General features: G+C 42.3%; 1 protein-coding gene across 1 annotated transcript in view; it reads right to left on the bottom strand.

Moving 5' to 3' along the window:
* AR (androgen receptor) overlaps nucleotides 1–22123 on the bottom strand; it is a 351022-nt gene that overhangs the window by 22185 nt on the left and 306714 nt on the right. Inside the window, exons 4-5 of the mRNA XM_069210179.1 lie at nucleotides 2325–2621; nucleotides 104–248 (exon numbers count right to left, since the gene is read on the bottom strand). Of these exons, the coding sequence (XP_069066280.1) occupies nucleotides 104–248; nucleotides 2325–2621 (442 nt within the window). The remainder of the gene's footprint in view (nucleotides 1–103; nucleotides 249–2324; nucleotides 2622–22123) is intronic.

Raw genomic sequence — 22123 nt, 5'->3', positions numbered from 1 at the left:
AGTTCACATCACATTATATGACAGACACAGAAGTAGGTCTGATCCTCTTGGTTTCATTTACTGCTGCTTTGGTTGCTCATATGTGAAAAAAAATGGAACATACTCATTGAAGACCAAATCAGGCGCAAAGTAGAGCATTCGGGAATTCACAGTTTTAAACGACCTCCACCCCATGGCGAAGATCATCAGCCCCATCCACGAATACTGGATTATTGTCATTTGGTCATTCACATGCAAGTTCGGAAAACCTAAAAAAGATTGCAAGAAAAGAGAACAGAAAATTAGCTTTCTTCTCTCCGGCAAGAAACAGGCGGCACAGCCAATAATACACGGTCATGCTCAAGTAGGCATGCATTGTAATGGGACAACTATAAAATGCCCTTCAAGGATCTTCCAACCAGTATCTCAACCATTCCATGTTTGCAACTCCATACCTCTCACTCAACTGACCTTACCTGGACTATCCCTTTTCCAGCATATGCTCTGCTGTGTCCTAGATTCAAAGAGCTTTTTGCCAATTTTACGTGGGGTATATATTCTTCTAAAGCGGGGTGGGTGGAATTTATCACACGCGTTCAAAACCGAAGGAACACATCAGGGGAACAGTGTACGGCATTTACCGTAGTATGTAGATTTTGTCGTGTTAAACATGTAAATCACTCAAAACTTCTTTGAGGTGCTATTTATCGCACTTAATAAAACGTGTACCCCCGGATACTGTTATCCATCGGGTGTGATACATAGAACATCATTCTGACAAACTTGGAATCAGGGTCTAAAAGTATTGGATTTCCAACGCCGGCCTCTATAACTATGGTGGTTGCTGCTGGAACTTATATCTACTGACCAGTGTCTCTCTCAAAAACTCTCTTAAATAGTATTCTATGAGACGTAGTGCCCTATTTACCAGTAAAAGGGAACGCAACATTTCATTTAAAAAAGCAAGATCTTTTAAAGTGCATGCCTTCTGATATCCCAGGTCAACATTTCCGTGCCTGTATGTGGAGTTGCATATGATGCTGAACAAAAGATAAGTGAGACACTCTCTATGTCCCTCTCAGAGCACACGTCATCTGGAAAGACGTGGTAGAGAACCCACAAACTTTGAAGAACACTACAACCTGCAGGGTCATGTGGACAGAGGAAGGGTATCAACCCATGCACCTTTTATACTGCCTCTAAGTTTTTTGCCTACTCTTAAACAAAGGGCATCACCTCCACTCTTCTAAGTGATGCTATTCTGAAGCTATTCTGAGCTACTGAACTGACGACAGCCTAGCACTGAATGTTTAACACTTGCATGGGTTTACTGTATCTTTCCTAAGCTCATGGTATTATCAAGAGTACCTGCTTTGCAAGCCAGGCTGCTTATCCTTCTGGTGATGGAATGAGTGACACTGGGTAACCAAGCATGAGCACCAGAATACAATACACCACTGCAGGAGGCAGAATGGTTGCAGGCCTTCCAGGGTGTTCTGCCAATGAAGTCCCCTTCAAAGGCCAACCGCTCCTTGGAGAATGGGAAGACTGAACTGAACTAGAACTCATCATGTAGCCGCTCTCCTGTTCCACAGGGGCAGCAGGTAAGATGTTCCGGCACCATTGAGGTCGGAGAATTACAGAGGGCTTTGGAGTTCTCCTCCTCCGTTCTTAACCACTTGATGTAAACATGTTTTGCTGTTGGATGCTGGTGGTGCTTCCTGTTCTCAAAGGGACATGCAGTGTTATAACCAGTGCTCCCAGAAATGTAACACTGTGATATCATGCTGCTCTCTTTATATGAGCCTTGGACAAAGGAGATTTCCCACAACTCTACCATTGCTTTATGGACTTTCCACCTCTAAACATGCCCCAGCAAACCTTTCATCTCAACTTTCTCCGATTCATCCTTCTCTTTACTACCAAACAATTCAGTCTTTCTATGCTCCTAATCTACCTCTCTCTGTCATTGCTATCCTTGTGCCAAGGGCCCTGCACATAATATCCTCACTACGCCCTCTGCAAACCACCCATACCCTCTTCACAGACACAGCAGCATTCACGTCAGCACTTCCATCAGTCCTCAAGACCTAAGAGATTCCTAATTTCAGAACAATCCCCATTCTTGCCCTCCTCCATTCATTCACTGTGAAGTGATCTGCAATAGCCTCAATCCTTTTTCACTGCCCACCACCTGCCCACCGAGCATTTCATTGGCTTTTTATCCTGAGATCCGAACAATCTCCTCGAGTCCCATGCATTTAAGTGGCTGATCACTGCGCTCAATTCCCGCTCTATTCTGGCTCCAGATATAATGTTTCAGCATAAAGAGGTAAATTTCCAACCTGGTAGAGCTTTCGCCCACTTGACCACGTGCACCAGCTGTCGCTCTCCCAGCTCATTGAGACTGGTAAGCAGTAGAGCAAAGGTGTCCGGCTGGTTGTTATCATGGCCGGCGCAAACAACAATTGGCTCGATGGCTTCCAGTACGTTGAGGAAAATAGGCTGGCTGTTAAAGTTTTCAAGGTGAGACAGGCCCAGCATTGATGACTGCTCTTGCATGGAGTCCCCATTGTTTGGTGATTTTGCTGCTTCACCCTCTTCTTGGATCTTTAAATTTCCCAGTTTCTTTAGCTTCCGGGCTGCAGAGAATGACGGAAGGTGTTAGCACTGCTACATCAAGCCGCAATATGTCAAACAACTGAACACTGTAGATCATAAGTAACAAAAGATCTACACATAGAGACAAGAGGAGTTTCAACATCATCATTTGGAAAGACAATACACTTAAATAAAACATTCAATGCTGTTTTCAAATATGCATAATACCATTTCAAATGCTTACCTAAAATCGGGTGGAGGTCAGCTAAACTTTTCTAAGAGAAGGGCAAACATTGTGTGCATTTGAGTACTGCCCTACAATTACAGATGACCTTCAGAAACAGCTAAATTTAGTTTCGACTCTTAAATAAATGTGGTCAGAAGCCAAGAAGCAGGGATACACAGCATGGCGGTCTCATAGATGAAGACGAAAACTGGAGCCCTAAAGTGATAGGGAGTGGACAGGTTTACAACTTGTTCTTCTCTACTCTTCAAAGTGCATGTCTTTTTAAAATCTCAAGATATTTCTAAGTGGGTGCGAAAAGAAGTGCAGAAACCACAGGAAGGGAACAGAATCTAAAGTACTGCTCTGTCAAACATAGCAGCAACCTGGCTGTCGGTTCTACTTTGTTGAAGTGTTTACAACATTTATTAAAAGCGAAAAAGCCTGCTGTGGATCTGATGAGATGAACTGTTTGCCAAAAAACTCACAGGAAACGTGCCACCCTAAAAGCCTTTACCAGGCCTCATTCACATCTGAAGAGGCTCTTGGACTTTTCAAGATGCCCTTTTGATATGAAGCCATGAAGCATTATTACACTGCTCCAAGCACTCAGAGGCTCAGCGTTCGACAGCCAGGGTTGGCCTTTATGTGTTCAATATTAATACCTAAGTATCTCTTGGCTCATGTTCAACATTCTCTCCAGCCTCTTCCTATGAAATGTTTAAAGCTTGGGAAAGGAACTGGATAGTTTCATCACATGATAAAGATGGATAGGAGATTCAAACTTAGCAGTGAGCTCAAGGTTTGTTGTCACCTGAAGTAAATGCAACGATTTCCTGTATGATACCTTTGAGATACAGAAGACAGGACTGCCCCTCTTGTGGTGACTGAGCCATTGATAGCAGCCATCAGTCAGAGTACCCTGACTGATGGCATTAAATCTGCTGCAGGTGGAGTCAGGAATCGTACCCTATGCCTACAACATTCTTCTTAGTTTATGGTCTCCAAAGACATCCATTCCCTAACTCCCGAGTCCTACAGCACTATTCTGTGACTTTTCGGGACACAAGTTAATCTGGGACGTGAGCGGGTTGCTACTGATGATTAATTTCAAAAAGTCCCTCTGGGTACCTAAAAAGCATAAATACTTGGAAATTAAGATTACGTGGGGCATGGACAATATGGTTGACCCTAATGTCACACCCCACCTCATAACTCCGCGAACCATACAATGCACTAGTTGGAGCTAAAACTCTCTCTATGAGGTAGGGAACAGACAAACAAAATGGTAAGGGAGGTCAGGTTCAACTACAACTTTGATTCCTAATACGACTATCCCTATAACAAAATGGTGAAAGACATTGATACACAAAATAAATATTTAATGTGACAATCTCAAGACAAGAAAGCTATGCACTGCTGCAAGTATCCCTACTACTGGACGCTACTTAAGTTGGAACTGATACGCTTGTTCCCAAAAACTAAAAGCAGGCCTACATGGCACACAATGAAACAACAGCTGACTGGGGGTCAATATGGTCCTAGCTCTTCAAAGTAACATGGAAAATAGCATGCAACCAAAGGAAAATGAGGTTCTCCATATGTTCCTGAATGTATGTCACATTACAAAAAAAACAAAAGCAAAGATTACTTGGGTCATTTATAAAAGTTCAGGAACCTTTTATTTGGTCACAAACATTGCCCCGGATTTTACCATAATGCACCAAATTCACATGCATATTTTGCTTTTGCATACCATGAGAAGATAACAGTGGGTGACAGGTTGATTATCCAGTATAAAGATGTAATTATTGTGATTCTGCACAAAATGTACCAAAAATTAACAGTTCCCTTATGGTCTACTAAATACAAAAAACTGTTACAGAGAAAGACAATACACTTATTTGATTCACTTGGTCTCAAAAGAGCAGAGATAACTGACAGACTGACACCTCCACATTTTAAATGACCACTCTTAACAAGACTTCCAATGTAGTCCACCAACCTCATTTCTGCTAAGAAACATGACCATACAATTTCTGTATTTATCAATGGCTGGTAGAGCTTCCCCTGCGGCAGTGTATCAGGCAGACTACACTCTCGGTTGGCCTTGAGTTTATGTGCAAAATGTACAAAATTATGACATAACCAAATGTGTGACAGGATAGCTCAGGCAATTATTTCCCTGGACTGCATGAGTGAGTGACATACATCAGTCCTGGGGATTTGCTCTTCAAGGAAACAAAGGTATAAGAGAAATACACTTGTTTTCACAATATGTGTTGCGCGCTCTATTTTGAAGGTGAATATTGAGGCTAGGATTGAACTGAACTCAGTAAAATAAAAATGACCTGTGTCTGCACCTGCGAAGAAATCCACAGGATGTTACATCACAACTTGGTCTTCAGATAGATAGTAAACCACTTGGAAAACAGCTCGAAAGGCAAATGTGTTTACTTTTTGTGTTGGCTTGATGTTTCACAAAAACACAGTGCTAGTAGGCATCACTCCCACAGAAATATGTCACTGTTGCAACTTAACTGAATCTATCTAACTCTGTGGGAGTAACTGGAGCACAGATATTTAGTGGGTGTAGGTGTGCCTTGGCCGCGTTGATGGAATGGTAGCTGCAGTCCCTTGTCCAATTTGGACTGCTTAGCGGAGGAGAAGTGACGAAAACATGATTCTCCTCAAACTGTTCAAAAAACTATAAAGAAAAAAACAAACTATATTTAATGTTTCACAGGAAAGTATAATAATATGTACCACAGGAATACAAATATTGTGCCTGTTTTACGAGGTGTTAAGATTCTGGATTCTATGTTGTGATATGTGTCTGTGCAGAGAGTAAGACACTTGGGGCACAAAGAACTATTAAAATGCAATTTTTTTCTCAATTCTACTCTTCCAACATGGTGTGCAGCATTCTTTGACATGGACCATTATGTCCGCATCACTCAGGAAGTGTGTGTGTAGGTGAACATTCATGTATTGAAGGTGGAATGAAGAATGTCAAAGGGTAAATGGAATGTATGGTGTAGACTGAGATACAGCAGTTGATAACTTGTAGCGGCACACTCCTCCTCCACTGATAGCAATGATCCTAAATGACCTTTCCATGTCAAGTCACCTCCTATTTCAAGTATTCCCTTGCCTAGAGTGCTTTGCAGACTAGACTATGCAACAAATAGAACCTGCAGCCCCCCTCTAACATCTGAACAGACTGTAGAGAATCCAGAACACAGATGAAAGACAACTCGTTAATCTGCATATCCGCACTTACATCTCACTCACCAAATGATACATCTAGTCACTGCAAAGGATCATTCTTTCTTTCGAATGAACTCTATACCTACTGCTAAACTAGGTCACCATGTGTGAGGTTTGCTGTGAACTCTTGATCATATCAATAAAATTACCTAATTACTAGAGAGGATGGAAACACACCATGAGAAGAATTATTCAGCACCACAAGTTGAATGATGCAGGAACACCACGATATAACGGTACTTCAGGGCTTTGTATATTTTAATTTCATACTCTTACTTGAAGAGTTTGCACAAAGAGGTCCTATTTTCTGTGCAATGGATTCATGGATGTCTAGCGTTTCAGTGACTGGTCAACATTTTTTGTAATGTGTTTGAAAGAACGCAAACCTGAAACCCCTAATGAACCGCAGTCTAAGCAAATGTCACAGAAGGTGACGTGAGAGTCAGTTCACTCACATCATAAAGCAATTTGGAAAAATGGATCTTAAGTGTGCAAGAACAGACCAATGTGCACATTCGGACTAAAAATACACAAGTTACTTAAAACTTTAGAAACAAATACAAGAATAAAACCAGTGTGCTGGTGGAGGCAGATAGTTCTGAGAAACATATTTGAGAACTATATGAAACTATATGAATCTTACAGTGGCAAAGTCCAGGGCCCAGATTCACTAGTCAGTATTGTTTAGACAAGTGTTTCCTAACCCTTTGATTTATTTGGACCCGTCTTGGATCACTAGTGGAAGCTGGAGACTCAGGTCCAAGAAATGTCTAGGACTTGAAACTCAAATTAATAAGTTAAAGAAAAGGGAACATCAAACAAATACACAAACTATGAAGTATTTTATTTATTCCCAAATATACAAAATCAAAATTGTAATTTTAATTCTAAGGGTTAAGGTTGTCGCAGATCTATAATTCGGGCCCTTACATATGATCATCAAGACTACAGAAATATATGTATATCTCAGATGTTTACAATATCCCCCACAGAGACTGAAACTCATCAAGAACACGACAGCCAGGCTTGTCCCTTGCGCAACAGGCTCTGAACTCAGCCCCACTCATCCTGGGATGCTGAACTGACTACCTTTCAATCAGAAAGGTCTCACCTTCCTCAGGTCTACGTTCCACCATTATGTTTCCAACCTCAGACTAAGATCCACCTCCGTTCGTCACGTCAATATTTCTTTGCCCGGTGGGTGAAACTTTTCATTTCTTACAGCCATATAATGGAACTCTTTGGGCTACAGCCAACCAATATACCTTGTAAACTGTTAACAACATGGAAATTGTCAAACTGTGTCACCTGTTATTTATATTCATTATCTCTATCTCTGGGATACCTGGGGAGGTCACTGTTCCTGCTTTACCAATTTACATGTCATCCCTTTATAAGTGCCCTCTCTTGTTATGTTTAGAGGTTTTTAACACTCAGACATTCCTGACACTATTGGCCAAAGAAGACTTTGGCGGGAGATTTGCCACCGCTGGCTTAAGTCATCATAGGAATAACACCTGTTTTGGATGATTTGTGAAAGTGGAGTATCAAAGACATCATCCAAATGTATAGAATATAATCTGTCTCTCAGACACAAAATCAGGTAAAGGAGCAATAACAACGTATATTTTCTTCACAGTATTGCGCTCAGGGCATGTGAAAGGGTTTGTTGAGGCACAAAAGGTCCTTGTTTAGCATATTAAGATCTAAAGAGGACCTCAATGATAAATAACTGAGCAGTGGCGTACCTAAAGATTAAAGGAGAGGTATCATAATTGATTGATTAATTTATAAAGCGCATAGACACCAGATAAGGTTTTCCAGCGCTAGCTAAAATTACAGATAGCAGTGAACTGAGACCTTCAAAAGGAGAACTTAAAAACCTGCAAGTTGAAACAACCAAGTTTTCAACAATAGAGAAGAATAGAACTAAAGGGCAATGCATGGGGGTCAACAGAAGGCCACTGCCCAAGAGATGTGAGAAATAGGCTAAATTAACCTTCGGAACTGAAGTAAGATGTATAGTGTAATTTCTTGGAGGAAGATTCCACCGTTAAGTACGTTTTACAGTGCTATGCTTTGGAATGTAATGTGATCCTGAGCAGTACATTTGTTATTTTACTGTATGTGAGTTCACCTTATATGGTATTTTTACAATGTAATGGAACATTTGATGGGCTTGACTGTTATTACTGGAGTCAAACTTATGAGCAGAGTGTTGATTTATACTAGCGTTTCCCAAACTGTACGTGGTGACCCCCTTGGTGGGGCGCCAGCTTATTTCTGGTGCATTTAAAGGGAAATAAAGATGCCTTTACATTTTGTATTTATCTTGTCACATTTGATGTGCTTCAAAGACAGGGGTCAAATACCACAGTAGGCCTTCTGACAAATTGCTGCTTGACCTTTTAACATAGGGACTGGTGCTTAATTGTTTCTCTGGCTGCAAAGTGAGAAGATTTTTTTTTAAAGCGAATTATGTGACAATCTTGTTTTAGTACAGGGAGTGGAAAGAAAGGCTGTAGGATGTCATTTTGTTTGTAACACACAACAAAATGTAAAAACCTGTAAAATAACTGTACACATTTCAGAATATAGGAGCAGTTAGGAAAGCACATTTTGTTTTGACATTCTGAAGACACGTATGCCTAAGAAAAACTCCAGGTGGATAATCAGTATTTTTTACTGTTGTTTTTTGTTTTTGTTTTTAATCATAGCCATTTTCGAAAGAGAAAGTGCTCACTATGCGTGATTATACACAATCATCCTGCTTGTCTATGGCTTCCACGCATAAACTGAGAAATATGGACACGGCCTAACAGCCAGAGCTACCAACTTTGGATCACTTAATCTCTCTTGCTTAAAACAAAATTAATCTGACATTCTGTAATGTGATGCTCATGTAAAGTGCTCCAGTGTCTTTGGGGAGTGTTCACACTATATAAAACTGCAATATATATATGGTGCACTCCTGGATCTCGTTTGAACACAAAAATGGATATGAGGCCTTACCCCATACTCTGTTGCAGAAGGAATGTTTCAGATTTTCTAATACTACTAATACCAACACCAAAAAATTTCTGAAGTCTTGGGACTGTAGTGAACAGATGGCACAGGCCAACAGCAACACTGAAAAGTGTTCTAGCTCCAGTGCAGTTCACCATTTATCATTTTTATGAGCAGATCAACATGCTGCACACAGGCCGATGAAGACATACGGCCAAGGTTGTGACATATAAAAACAATTTCTGTGAGAGATAACACAAAAATCACCTTGCCTCTTGTCAGTTACAGCGAGATGGGCCACAAAAGTTTGTCGTTCTAAAAATTGGGCTGTGGTTCTATAAAATTTTAGAAGCACTGATTTAGACACAATTACTAGCATCAGTGCTTTCTGAAAATTCTGGCAATCTTTGAAGTGTTTGGTTTTAGTTCTTGGAAAGAAGTCAAGCAGTCTTTGAAGGGCTTATTGTGCGTGCATGAGTCCTTCAAAGAGGTGGACAGCTTTTAATGAGGTGACATAACTTTTGATGTGATGCACTTTGTGTCAGTTTTAGGAGTCACTGTATGTGAGAAGTGCAGCAAGCAAGGCAACCTTTATTGGAGATGGTTTCAGTTATCAGAGTCTACTGTACACAAGGAGCGTCTTGAGTGGATTACAGGCAGATGTGGCCATGGGTCAGAGAGGTGGGTGGCAATGCATGTTTAGACGCAGCAGATTACTAACTATTCTAATTGCAATGTCTCTGTATCTACTATATGCACAACAATCATAACCTCTTCGTCAATGCATGCCCGCCCATTGAAGAGCACATGAGATTAGGGCAATGCATATGTTAGGTGGGACACTGCCTGCTTTCTTCTAACAAGGGACTCACTTTCTTTTAACAAAAGATTTTATGTTCAACAACCAGCACAGATTTTACACTCTGTCTCTTTGCACCTGATTCTGGTCCCTAAGATGAAGAAGACATGGTTTTGAAAAAGATAAAGCCCTGCCACTGAACAAGAACAGAAATGTAAGCAAATGACCCTCAGAAATTCTTTAAAAGACACATCTATTTCAATCAGTGTGCGATGGCACACATAGACCAACACTTTTAAGCACTGGAGCATGTCTGGGAGGCACTCAAGATTCAAAGGGCAAATTTGAATTTTCTTTTAGATTAGTAGGTGTGGAGTAAATATGAACATGCACTCAGGATTACTAAGTGATTGGGCAAGTTTGAACATGCACTAAGCCCCCCGCGGCATCTGTGGCATTGTAATAATGACAACTGGGCATCCTGATCCCATGTCCCATGGTCACTCCATACATAGGTTGACTAAACCTAATGTGGGTGCAATATTAGTAAAACACAGAGAGAGTAAGGGCTCCAAAAGTACTGGGTTTACAATAATACATAAGAGTCCCACTCGATGCATGTTGTAACTACTAAAAGGGTACCTCCTGCAGGGTGGTGATTAATGCACAACCAAGGAGCATCCATGTGTGCTAGCTTAGGACATTCCTTGACCTTGCCACTGTGCTCTCCTGTGCGTGGTGATTAATGCAGGACCATGAAGCATCTATGTGTGCTAACTTGTGAAATTCCTTGACATTAACACTGTGCTCTCCTGCGCGTGGTGATTAATGCAGAATCATGAAGCATCAATGTGTGCTAGTTTAGAACATTCCTTGAGGTTGTCACTGTGCAATTTCCATGTATTTGGTAACAGGAAGGGTCTCCAATATACATGTACTTTTTGTGTTCTCCTGTTCCATTATTTTGCACCCTAATATTTCAGTCAGTGCAGAAAAACAACCATTAGGCAACCAGCACACTCGCCATAATGACTGTAGGTATCTGAAGTGGTGCACAGCCAAACATGGCCATCTGCTGTAACTGTACATGAAACCTCAGACAAACAGAGAAACCACAAGGAGGAACACCACATTTGAAGTTTATTTTCAGTGTCAGAAGGAAAACAGCATTGAGGTTTTTATGTGCTTCCATCTCTTGAGTGTGTCTTTAAGTGGTTCTTGAAATTAATCAGTAAGAACATGAAGGGCAACACACAACCATCCAGCAGACCAGCATATGTCAACATGACTTACCCTAGTAACCTCAGGTCTTCACAAGGGTCAATAAAGAATCATGATTCTTGGGAGAGCGGCAAAGGAGAGAAGCGAAGGTCTGTTACTGGGGAAGTAACACTTGCAATAGGCGAGAGCAGTAACTAGGGGTGGGCAACCTTTTTATTACACAAAAATTGTGTAATGTTATGATTGCCTACAGTAGTTGTTCCCCACTTTTTTTACATGCATTTTTTCTTTTTGCGGCCACTGTCAATTTTAACATGAAAACCCACATGCTGAAAACATCACAAACTTAGGTGGTAATGTTAGTGTTGACAAGATATGCAGGAACATTGCCGGACTAAATCTCCTTTCAAGCGATGAAGCGCGATTGTTGTCTCACGACGAGCTGGAAGCACTAGTATTTCCCTGGCAGGGTTTGTCTTATCATGGTCAAGCATCTGTCGGACCACGATAAGACAAACCCTACCAGTTCTCCGCACATGGTCACTTATCTTTACAGGTCGATTAACTGCTAAGGAACGGGAAGCAGGTCCACTTCAGCCTCATCAGGGGAACAAGCTGGGAGCTGGCTTCAGCATATCCCCCACCCTCCAGGTACATCACAGTCACATGGAAGAAAACTGCACATTCTGGTCTCAAGCACTGCAACAGTAGAAGTCTCAAGTATGATGGTCCGTCCTTGAGCTATGTCCCACCGCCAGAGTTGGGTAGACCACAGCAGTGGCCCTTCATCTGAGGAGCAGGGTGTGGAGCCAAAAAGTACTTGTATTGGAAGGGATGGCAGGCTAGTTATTACTTCAATAGGGCAATGTGCGGTGAATGATGCGGTGTAACTTATTACAGGGGGGGCTAGATCTAGCCTTATATGCACCACAAACGTTCAATATTCGGATTGCACAAGAGGGCAATGCTATTGCAACCTGCAGTCTTCCTCTTAAACTGGAACCAACTTCAGTGACTTAGGACTGAGCATCAAAAGAGCACTGGCCTCTCAAATCTGATTTTTTCCTAGTAATGGCTGGTTAGAAGAGTAACTATTGCAGGAATGAGACTTCACACAAGGAAACCTGATCATCTACACGAACCTGCAAGCAATCAACACATAAAGAATATTTCATCAGACGTATCATGTTAATTTATTTGTTTAAGGAGATTTTGTATGAAGAAAGCCTACTTCATCCCTCTGACATTCAGCCCATCCTACCGTTCCTTCTTGGAAATGTGTTTTTATAAATTTACCCATGAAGAGAGGGCAGCTGGGTTTCAGTGGTTGATAGAAAGCATGTTGCTGAGTCTTGTCCCTCATAGGAACGGGTGAGTTCCTTGTAGTAAAAGGAAGACAGACAAAGGCTGCTAGTATTTCTATTTCTACCATAGGTTATCAATGGGGACCATGATTGTTCTCTCTTAATCTAAGCTTTCAATTACCTCTATCAATCAATCAGATATTTTAAAGCGCACTACTCACCCATAGGGTCTCAAAGCGCTGTGGGGGGGGGTGCCCTCAGAGATCAGTTGAAGAGCCAGGTCTTGAGTCCTTCTTGAAATGAGGCAGCGATGACGACGGTCTGTGGTGAAGAGGTAAAGTGTTCCAACCTTTAGCTGCCAGGTAGGTGAAAGATCTTCCTCCAGCCGAGGATTTCTTTGTGGAGGCTATGTTGGCAAGTGACTGCTGGGATGAGCGGAGAGGTCTGGAAGTGGAGTACCAGGTGATGTGGCGGTTGAGGTAGCTGGGTCTGATATTGTGGAGGGCTCTGTAGGCATGTACGAGGAGTTTGAAGTTGATCCTCTTCTTGACGTTGAGCCAGTGGAGGTCTTCCAGGTGTTCTGTGATGTGTTCTCCGCGGGGGATGTTTAAGACGAGTCTGGCATAGGCGTTCTGAATTTGATGCAGCTTGCTCAAGTTCTTCTTGGAGGTTCCGGCATAAAGGGTGTTGCTGTAGTCTAGTCTGCTCATGATTAGGGCATGTGTCCCGTTTTTTGGGCAGTTGGTTGCTATCCATCAGAAAATATTCTGGAGGGGTCAGAGGGTGTGGAAGCAGGTGGAGGCGACAGAGTTGACCTGTCTGGTCATTGTGAGCGTTGAGTTGAGGATGACGCTGAGGTTTTCTGCGTGGTCTGTGGGGGTGTCGAGTGTTGAGGGCCACCAGAAGTTGTCCGAAGCTGAGGAGGAGGGCCCAAGGATGAGGATGTCGGTCTTGTTGGAGTTCAGCTTAAGGCAGCTATCCCTCATCCAGGTGGTGACTGCTTCTGTGCCGTCCCTGAAGTTCTTCTTGGTTGTTGAGGGGTTCTCAGTCAGGGAGATGATCAGCTGGGTGTCATCATCGTAGGAGACGATGTTCATTCCATAGTTCCGGACAATAGGGGCGTGCAGGCTTATGTAGATGTTGAACAGCGTGGGGCTCAACAATGATCCTTGGGCTACTCCACAGCTGATGTCTGTAGGTTCTGACAGGTGTGGCGGATCCTGGCTTTCTGTGTTCTGCCTGTCAGGAAGGAGTGAATCCATCAAAGGGCCTTGCCCCGTATGCCCGCTGCGTGGAGTCTAACACATAGGGTGTGGTGAGATACTGTATCGAAGGTGGCTATAAGATTAAGTAGGATGAGGGCTGCTGTTTGGCAGCGGTCGAAGAGGGAGCGGATGTCATCTGAGGTGACGAGCAGGGCAGTTTCGGTGCTGTGGTTAGTTCTGAATCCTGAGTAGGAGATGTCCAGGATGTTGTTGTCCTCGATGTGTTGTTGTAGCTGAGTGTTGATTGTTTTCTCGGCGACCTTAGCTGGGAAGGGCAGCAGCGAGAAGGGGTGGTAGTATTTGAGATATGCTGGGTGGGGTGAGGGTTTCTTCAGAAGAAGGCAGATCTTGGCCTGCTTCCAGTCTTTGGGGAAGGTTGCTGACTCTAGGGAGCAGTTGGTGCTCTTGCAGAGTTCAGGTGCGATGGAGGCACTGACCTTGTTGAAGATGTGGTGAGGGCAGTGGTTGGTAGGAGCTCCATAGTGGATGCTGCTCCTCATAGAGTGAGTCTCATCCATCGTGAGGAGGGCCTGGGGTGCAGGAGTAGTGGGGGCTCAGTGGATCTTGGCAGGGGGTTGTTGAAGAGTTCAGAGAGTCTTGGGGTCCAAAGCTGTTGTAGATGTCTTTGATCTTCCGATGGAAGAAGGTGACCAATCTGTCACAGAGATCCTGAGCTGGAGAGATGTTGGTGGTCTCGGCTTGTGGTTTGGTGAATTCTTTGATGACGTTGAAAAGTTATTTAGTGTTGTGGTGTTGATGCGGGCCTGCAGGGCAGTTTTCCTGATGGATCTGATGAGGCCATGGTGGGGTCTTGTGGCGGATTTGAAGGTTGCAAAGTCTTCCCGGGGTTTGCTGTTCCTCCACTTCTTCTCCAGCCTCCTGCATGAGCGCTTTGATTCCTGGAGTACAGGGGTGAACCAGTTGGCTTTCTTGAAGGAGTGTTTCCCTGTGGTTGTTCGAAGAGGAGCTAGGGTGTCGGCGCAGTCAGTGATCCAATTGTGAATGTTGCGTGCTGATATGTGTTGGCACCTGTTATGTCGGGGTGGTGAGTTGCTGAGGGTGCTGATGAGTTGCTCCTCTGAGGTCTGGTTCCATTTCCTATAAGAGGGGTGTGTTGTGTGAGTGTGCGCTGTAGGTGTAGAGACGGAAAAGTGGTTGCAGTGTTGGTCGGTCCAGTGTAGCAGGGTTGAGTCGTTGATAATGACAGTGCTGCTGGCGGAGAAAGTGGTGTTAAGAGTGTGCCCGGTGAATTGGTGAAGTGACCAGTTTTTTTTTGCCCAATTGTGTCCAAGTTCTCAAGGTGTTGTGGTCGCTGAGATAGCTGAAATGGAAGTTGAAGTCGCCGAGGAGTATGTAGTTGTTGGAGGTGAGTGTGTGGGGGGCTATGATGTCAACGATTGAGTCGCAGAATACTGGGCGCAGTCCGGGTGGTCTGTAGATGAGAGTGCCGCAGGTGGTGGTCTTAGGGGTGGTGTGCACTTGGAAGTAGAGGTGCTCCATGAGGGGGGTGAATTCCTGTGTGTTGATATTTAGTCGGAGGGTTGTCTTGTGGGCGATGGCTAAGCCACCTACTGTTCTGGATGGACGGTCCTTGTGGAGCAGCTTGTAGTCACTGGGGATGGTGATGGCGATGTCCGGCCCGGATGTTGTGTTAGTCCATATCTCAGTGAGGAAAGTGATGTTCGGTGGGTGGTGTTTATCAGGTCCCAAATATCCTCAGTGTGCTCGTACACGGAACGGACGTTGAGGAGGATGCATTTGAGGTGGTCCAGAGGCGGTTCTGGCACTGTGAGGTCTGCCGTGCGGAGAATGTGAGGTGGCAGTGGCAGCAGGAGAAAGGTCCGTGGCTGTCCTTTGGGGAAGTAGGGTGGCAGACGCTCTGACGTCCAGGGTTCAGTGCATGGAGGGTCCCGGCGTTGTATTGGTGGATGGTGGGAGAACCAGGGTATGTGGCACTGGGTGTGGTCCAGGTGCAGACGGGCATGCCTCTGGCGTGCAGCGGCCACCCTTAAGAAGGGGAGGCAGGAAGGAAGGAATTGGTCAGCTGCAAGACCAGAAAGCACTACGAGGGCGGGCGCAGCAGCGGTGGGGAGCAGGGAAGTGCGGGAATCACACTCTCAGCAAAGCAGAAAACAGTTTAAAAAGACAGAAAAGAGAGAAAACTGCAAAATTACAGAAAGGATGGAGGGAGAGAAAGGCAGACAGACCTGACAGACACAGATGGCAGGAAGCAGCAGCGGCCACTAAGGAGAGAGTGACGGACGCTGGCCAGAAAAGGTCAGTGAAGTCACCCCTCACTGCACTGCGGCCACCCTTAAGAAGGGGAGGGACATGGGGATTGGTCGCTGGGAGGCGGGAGGATGGGAAGCGCTATGACGGTGGGGCAGCAGGGGGAGCAGCGGCAGTAAGTGCGAGAAGCGCGCTCTTAGCAAAGCAGAAAAGAGTGAAAAAAACAGAAAAGAGAGAAAATGGCAAAATTACAGAAAGGATGGAGGAAGAGAAAGTCAGACAGACCAGGCAGACACAGATGGCAGGAAGCAACAGTGGCCATGCAGGAAGGAACGACGGACACTGGCCAGAAAAGTTCAGTAAAGTCTATCAAGTCAACCTTTCTATTCATTTTATGATGAGACACTTATGCATTTTCAAGATGGAGCGAAGAAGTTTGAACTTGATCTTTTGTGCCACTGAGTTAGTGGAGCTCTTGGAAGTGCAGGAATAATATGTGATTTGTTTCAGGACCAAGAGCTGCCTGGTTGATGTATTTTGCATTCTTGTGTGCTCTGACTATATTACAATACTGACAGCACAGCCAGGAGAGTTTAATTTGATGTCTAGGCATGTCGAGGCAGAAGCCTTATTCACATCAATAGTTGATAATTTGGGACTCATATAGATATTAAAAAGCAAGTGTGATAATGGTCATCCCGGTGGGATACTGCAGGTGATGGCCCTTCTTGCCTGTGCTCCTCTTTGGTCGGGTCAGATGTGGCATAGCTTTGATTTTATTTATTTTGCATTAATGCAGGAGGTGACGTGGCACTGAGGCTAAGGAGATAAAAGGATCACTGTCCTAAGTACTGCCCACTTTAAGCAATTAACGTTTTAGTTGGGTTGGTGTTACGTCCAACACACACAGATGTAAAGGCTTGTGAGAAATTTTGTGGGATAGCCACATTTGAAATTGAGGACCAATAGGCTGCTGAACAGAGTTTTGCCCATATAAAAAGAGTTGAAAGGTTGGATAACCATCAACTGAACTGTGGTTCTAAATGTAACAACATATATGACGTGAGGTTCTGTCCTAGGAATACTCATTCCTGACCCACAGGCACTTAGAAGGTGCATGTCTGGGATAAACTCTGGTTTTACAGAGGGGGGTTGAATTACCAAATAATCAGGTTTTCGGCTAATGAGATGAGTCAGTACACCAGCTATGCTCTGATCTGTGGGACTGCTATGGTGTGGGTTTAATGTTGACCCAGATGTATTTCCCACTCAACATAGATTAAAGTAACTATGATTATGCTTACTAACAGCATTACGTAAGGAGTATTGGGAGACTTTGCAACCTTAGCTTTGCTAGCTATTGTGAATGTTCATTGGTGGATGAAAAAGCTATATCACAGGAAAGGTGGTCACTGATTTAATGAGAGGCTGGTATTGTCATGAGGTCTCAGCTGGTTTGTAGAGTGATCCGAGCTTCTGTACCTCTACAATGCATTATAAGATGGCTGGAACTTTACTCCAATGGAGAGGACAGATAACTGAATGGTCCATCTGTGTTTTACTTATGAACTAAAAGAGTGATGTGTACTAAACTCCAAGCTGAGAAAGTGGAACACAGTGATGGTGATTGTAATAGGGCTAAAGGCAATCTGGACTGCTGGAAAACCCATTAGAGATGGATGCAATAACCATCTTAAAAGAATATGACTCCCAAGAGGTACAGTATGCAATACCTTTAGGAAAAGGTGTAGATGCAGCCAAAATGTTAGGGAGTAACTTCAATGTTGTCCTTTACTTCACTGCTGCACTTGTTTATGTCTGTGAATGAATACAAAGTAGCTCACCAAGGACAAGTCAATCCGCTCTGAAATGCAAAACTGGATTTTTTAAAGGTTTTTCATATTGTATCATTTGATGCTGCGGAACGAAAACTTTATGGAGTCAGAAAATAGCATACGTATATGCATGTTCAAATACTGTCTATGACAACAAATAATCTATTATACATACACATAAGAATCTACTAAAGCCAATATCAGTCACCCCCAACGTATCTGTTGCCACTGTGTATGGAAAGATAACTCCAGCTGCACTTAAAAGTTAGGATCCTCCAAAAATGTTATGAAATATATATATAGAACTGAACGTAGCTAGCCTTCCATCAAGGACCCCAATAGGAAGAACTTCATGCTAATGTCTGTGCATGTTTAGTAGTATCATTGAACGCTACAGCCGACACCGCTCCTTTGGCCCATTAACTGCCAATAGTTTCATGTTTTCTTTACAAGCTCCTTCTTCTGTATAAAAGATTTTCTGGTAAAAACCTGTTTGTTTCTTTAAATAATTAACTAAAAGAGATGAACTAATGTAGCTCCTTTGATTGTTCTTTCATATGTTCTTTGAAACATCCTATGGTTTTGAGATATATCTGGGATGCAGATGAAGTCTCCACACATTCATGTAAAGGACAAAGAATCTTTGATTTACCGACTGAAGTGTTGTACTCATAAATATTAGAAGATTACTGTATATTTATTGTAAACCCAATTTTCAGCATCCTTCATTAACCATTCAGCAGTTTTTTTGTCCACGGTCATGTCTGTGACTTGAGCCATTGAAATGAATTTATACATAGGAACACCACTAAAGTACACACAAGTGTTGTAGCCTCTATGAACTGCTCGCTGAAATGCACTGTCAATAATCGACTTTCAATGGGGTGCCTGTAGTATTTTTAAAGTCACAACCTGACCGTACGTCAGTGAGGTGCTCTACAGTATCAAAGACGAGAACAAAGTAAATGAGTTATGATTGCTTATGACATCATACAAGCTTTTCTTGTACACATTCCTCTATAAACAGGTACAGCATTAGAAGTATGAAAGTAAATGCTAAATATCTCAGAATAATATGAAGCATGAATACTGCTATCATGTATACAGCCCCCATAGGCAAAGCAAGCGTTGTTGTGTACAACACTGACCCTAAACAATGCATTTTATGGGAAGCCAATTTCATGTTGACTATGAACCACAGATGAAACGGTAACCCGCACTGCACAAGGTGTTCAATCTGTATACAACCTTTCAAGGAAAACCAAGTTCCTCCAGATACCCAAACCCTGTTACATAACTAATGCCCTATTACTGACAGTCTTTACCGGTATCAAACCCCTGGAAGCTACTGAAATTACATAGAAAAATTAAGTGGTTATTAGTAGAAAGTGGGTACTGTTAACACCATTTATTTACTCTATGAATAGAGTTTACTCTGTACCACACTGTTTACAGTCAGTGAAACTCTCATGAGAAATACACTACAAAGTATTAAAAAGTATCCCCTAAAAACTTTGCACAATCTTTGAAAAAACTGTCCAAAGAGGGACTATTCACTTACAATAACCAAGGTCTGAAGGTCCTAAAGTTCATACTACCCGCAGCCTTCATAATGTGGTGAAAACTTTAAAGATAACCCATCTTCTGAAGCAAGACAAGCACATTTACCTGGTGCGCACAGTCTCTTGTGTCATGTAGAAATTGTCACACTGAAACAATTCTGCCTGATAACTCAAAACTGCTTACAATACTTGTTATGTTTTACATACAATCTTTACCCTGTTGGAAACTTTTTCTATAGAGGTATTAAACTTGTGTGGACTAGGCTGAACACAAGTCGTTAACTGTCATCTGCACACACAGTTAGTCTTCAATATGAGAATTTATAACGTGTTCAATATCTCTACACACCTATGATGCATTAAGAACACGTACTTGTAAACACTTATACTCATTAACTGCACACAGCCTCCACATAATTAGGTAAAAAAGTAATATGGGAGTTACTCACCATTATGTAAACTATAAAACAAACTTGCACACTCACTGGATGATGTAATCAGTGATGTTATCAATGATGTCATTTGAGATGTCATCCGTGATGTCATAAATTATGTCATGGAACAAGCCACGAGTGATGTAACATGTAAAGTCATAAGGAGTGCATAGCGGGGCGCATGTTATAGTAATCTCTGCTAACGATAACTGGTGAATTCCTTTTTTTATTTTTTTTAGTTAAAACGTTAATGTTGTCACTGGCATATATTCCTAAATATAACTATACTTTAACATTTAGTTGTGTTGTTTCTGTAAATTTGTAGGGTTTTTCTGTCTTTCTTTTTTTTTAAACAGATCTTTTTATCACACCGAACTATAACGTTACTTTAACCTTTGGTTTATTCGGTGGAAACATATGTATATATATATATATATATATATATACACACACACACACACACACACACACAAATATAATTTTTAATTCTACTGCCGTATCAGAGGAATGTGGTAATTATGTGTTATGCTTGTTTTACTGCAGGTTATGTAAGGGTGCCAAGGGGTATGCGCTGCGGAGTGATTGTAAAGTAAGGAGTAAAATGCAGAGTAGAGTAAAGTAAAGAGTAAAGTTTAGAAACCATTGCATACCACTCAGCACCGGCACTGTCCTTACATACGCTGCAGTGATTTTGGCTGCACTGTTTTCTTAGCACAAAATGCATCCTCGCATCTAGTTTTGGATGTAAGTGTGAATTTTGTGCTACGAAAATGCCTGCTGTGGAAATCCGTGTAATTTTGTTGAATTTTAACGTAATTCCACGTAATCAAACTCTGCCAATCCTGCTCACTTCAATATATATATATATACACACACACACACACACACACACACACACACACACACAGACACATCCACCCAACCACCCAATACAACAGCAAGCTCAGCAGCTGGGAAGAACAAAGAGATATCAAGGTTAAGGCAGTAAAAGCAAATCAGAACCAAGTAAAAGGAAGATGAATGAAGAGATTAATATTCAACTAACAGGAAATGCTCTCTGTACATCTGGAAAAAGGCTAAACAAGCACATACTAGGAGGTGCCCTCATTTAAAGATGGATGTTCAAAACAAAATTCCATACCAGCTGTCTCTTCAGTATCCAGTGGTGCTATCACATGGAAACGTTTAACTTTCTCACCATTTTGATACTAGGGCAATTTAATGGTCAATATGATAAATTTCACTGACTCTTATTTGACTACTCTTTTGGGTGACTCGACTGCAAGGGCAGAACTAAAGGAATACTCGGTCTTTAAATGAAAAAGAATCATTGTCATGCAAGCGAGTGCTCCAGTTAACTTCCATTCTCAACCGTCAAAGCTCCCACAGCAGGTTTTTAGGCTTTTAAAAAAGTTATCTTCTAACACCCACCCCCGACGATAACACTTTGCGAGAACAACATAACCACCTAATTCTTAATTTCCAGAGGGAATATATTGCTAGGGGGATTCCATTTCCACTAGCCCATCCATTTTCTGTCCTTGAAAATCTTGGAAAGGTTCATGAACCCTTACAGCTCAGGTGTGAACCCAAAGGCATTGGTAAAAAAATAAATAAAAAAAAAAACACTTGCACTCACTCTCGTGAAAAAAGCTTAATCTCAAGGACAACCCCAGTCAATTGGTAAGATTATTTTCTAGTGACTGTTAACTGTCAGCATTGCCACATATGTGCCTAATGCCAACAGCCTCTGACATCAATTAAAAAAAGGACACAATTAGAAGGCAAAAATAAGCATATATTCTGCCACCACAAATTAACTCAATATGAGAATTTAGAAATACGAAAACTATAAACTAAAAACAGCAGGGTGCTTCCCTCAACATTGTATCTAGCAGTGCATGATTGAAAAACAAAACAAAATGACACAAAGTAAAATGAGGCTTTTCTGTGCATTTGGATACATTTTGAGTGAAATATGTTCCTAACAAATACAAACATTCTCAATAAAAATGTAATAAAGCATGCAATCATCCCAAACCCCTTTTTGGAATAATATGATATATGGCATGCTCGATTACACCCACACATGAACACAAACTACTGGGAAAAACTCCTACAGTTTAGCAAAATTGGCTCCCAGAACATAAACAAAAACAGCAATCTGCCATAAGAACACAGCAACCATACACTGCGGATAGACTTCACCTTAATTTAATATCCAACAAGAAGCTGTTCTTTCCATGAGATAATTGCAGTTCATCTCTAACTACACCAGTTACTCTTGTCAAAAGTGTTCCTTGCAGCAGTGTTACATCTTTCCTGAGCATAATCAATTTTCAGGTACCACTAGTTACCACTACACTTAAAAAAAGACTCTGGACATGACCAACTT

The sequence above is a fragment of the Pleurodeles waltl genome, chromosome 2_1 (assembly GCF_031143425.1).
Source record: "Pleurodeles waltl isolate 20211129_DDA chromosome 2_1, aPleWal1.hap1.20221129, whole genome shotgun sequence".
NCBI lineage: Eukaryota > Metazoa > Chordata > Amphibia > Caudata > Salamandridae > Pleurodeles > Pleurodeles waltl.
This window is presented reverse-complemented; position numbering and strand designations above follow the sequence as displayed.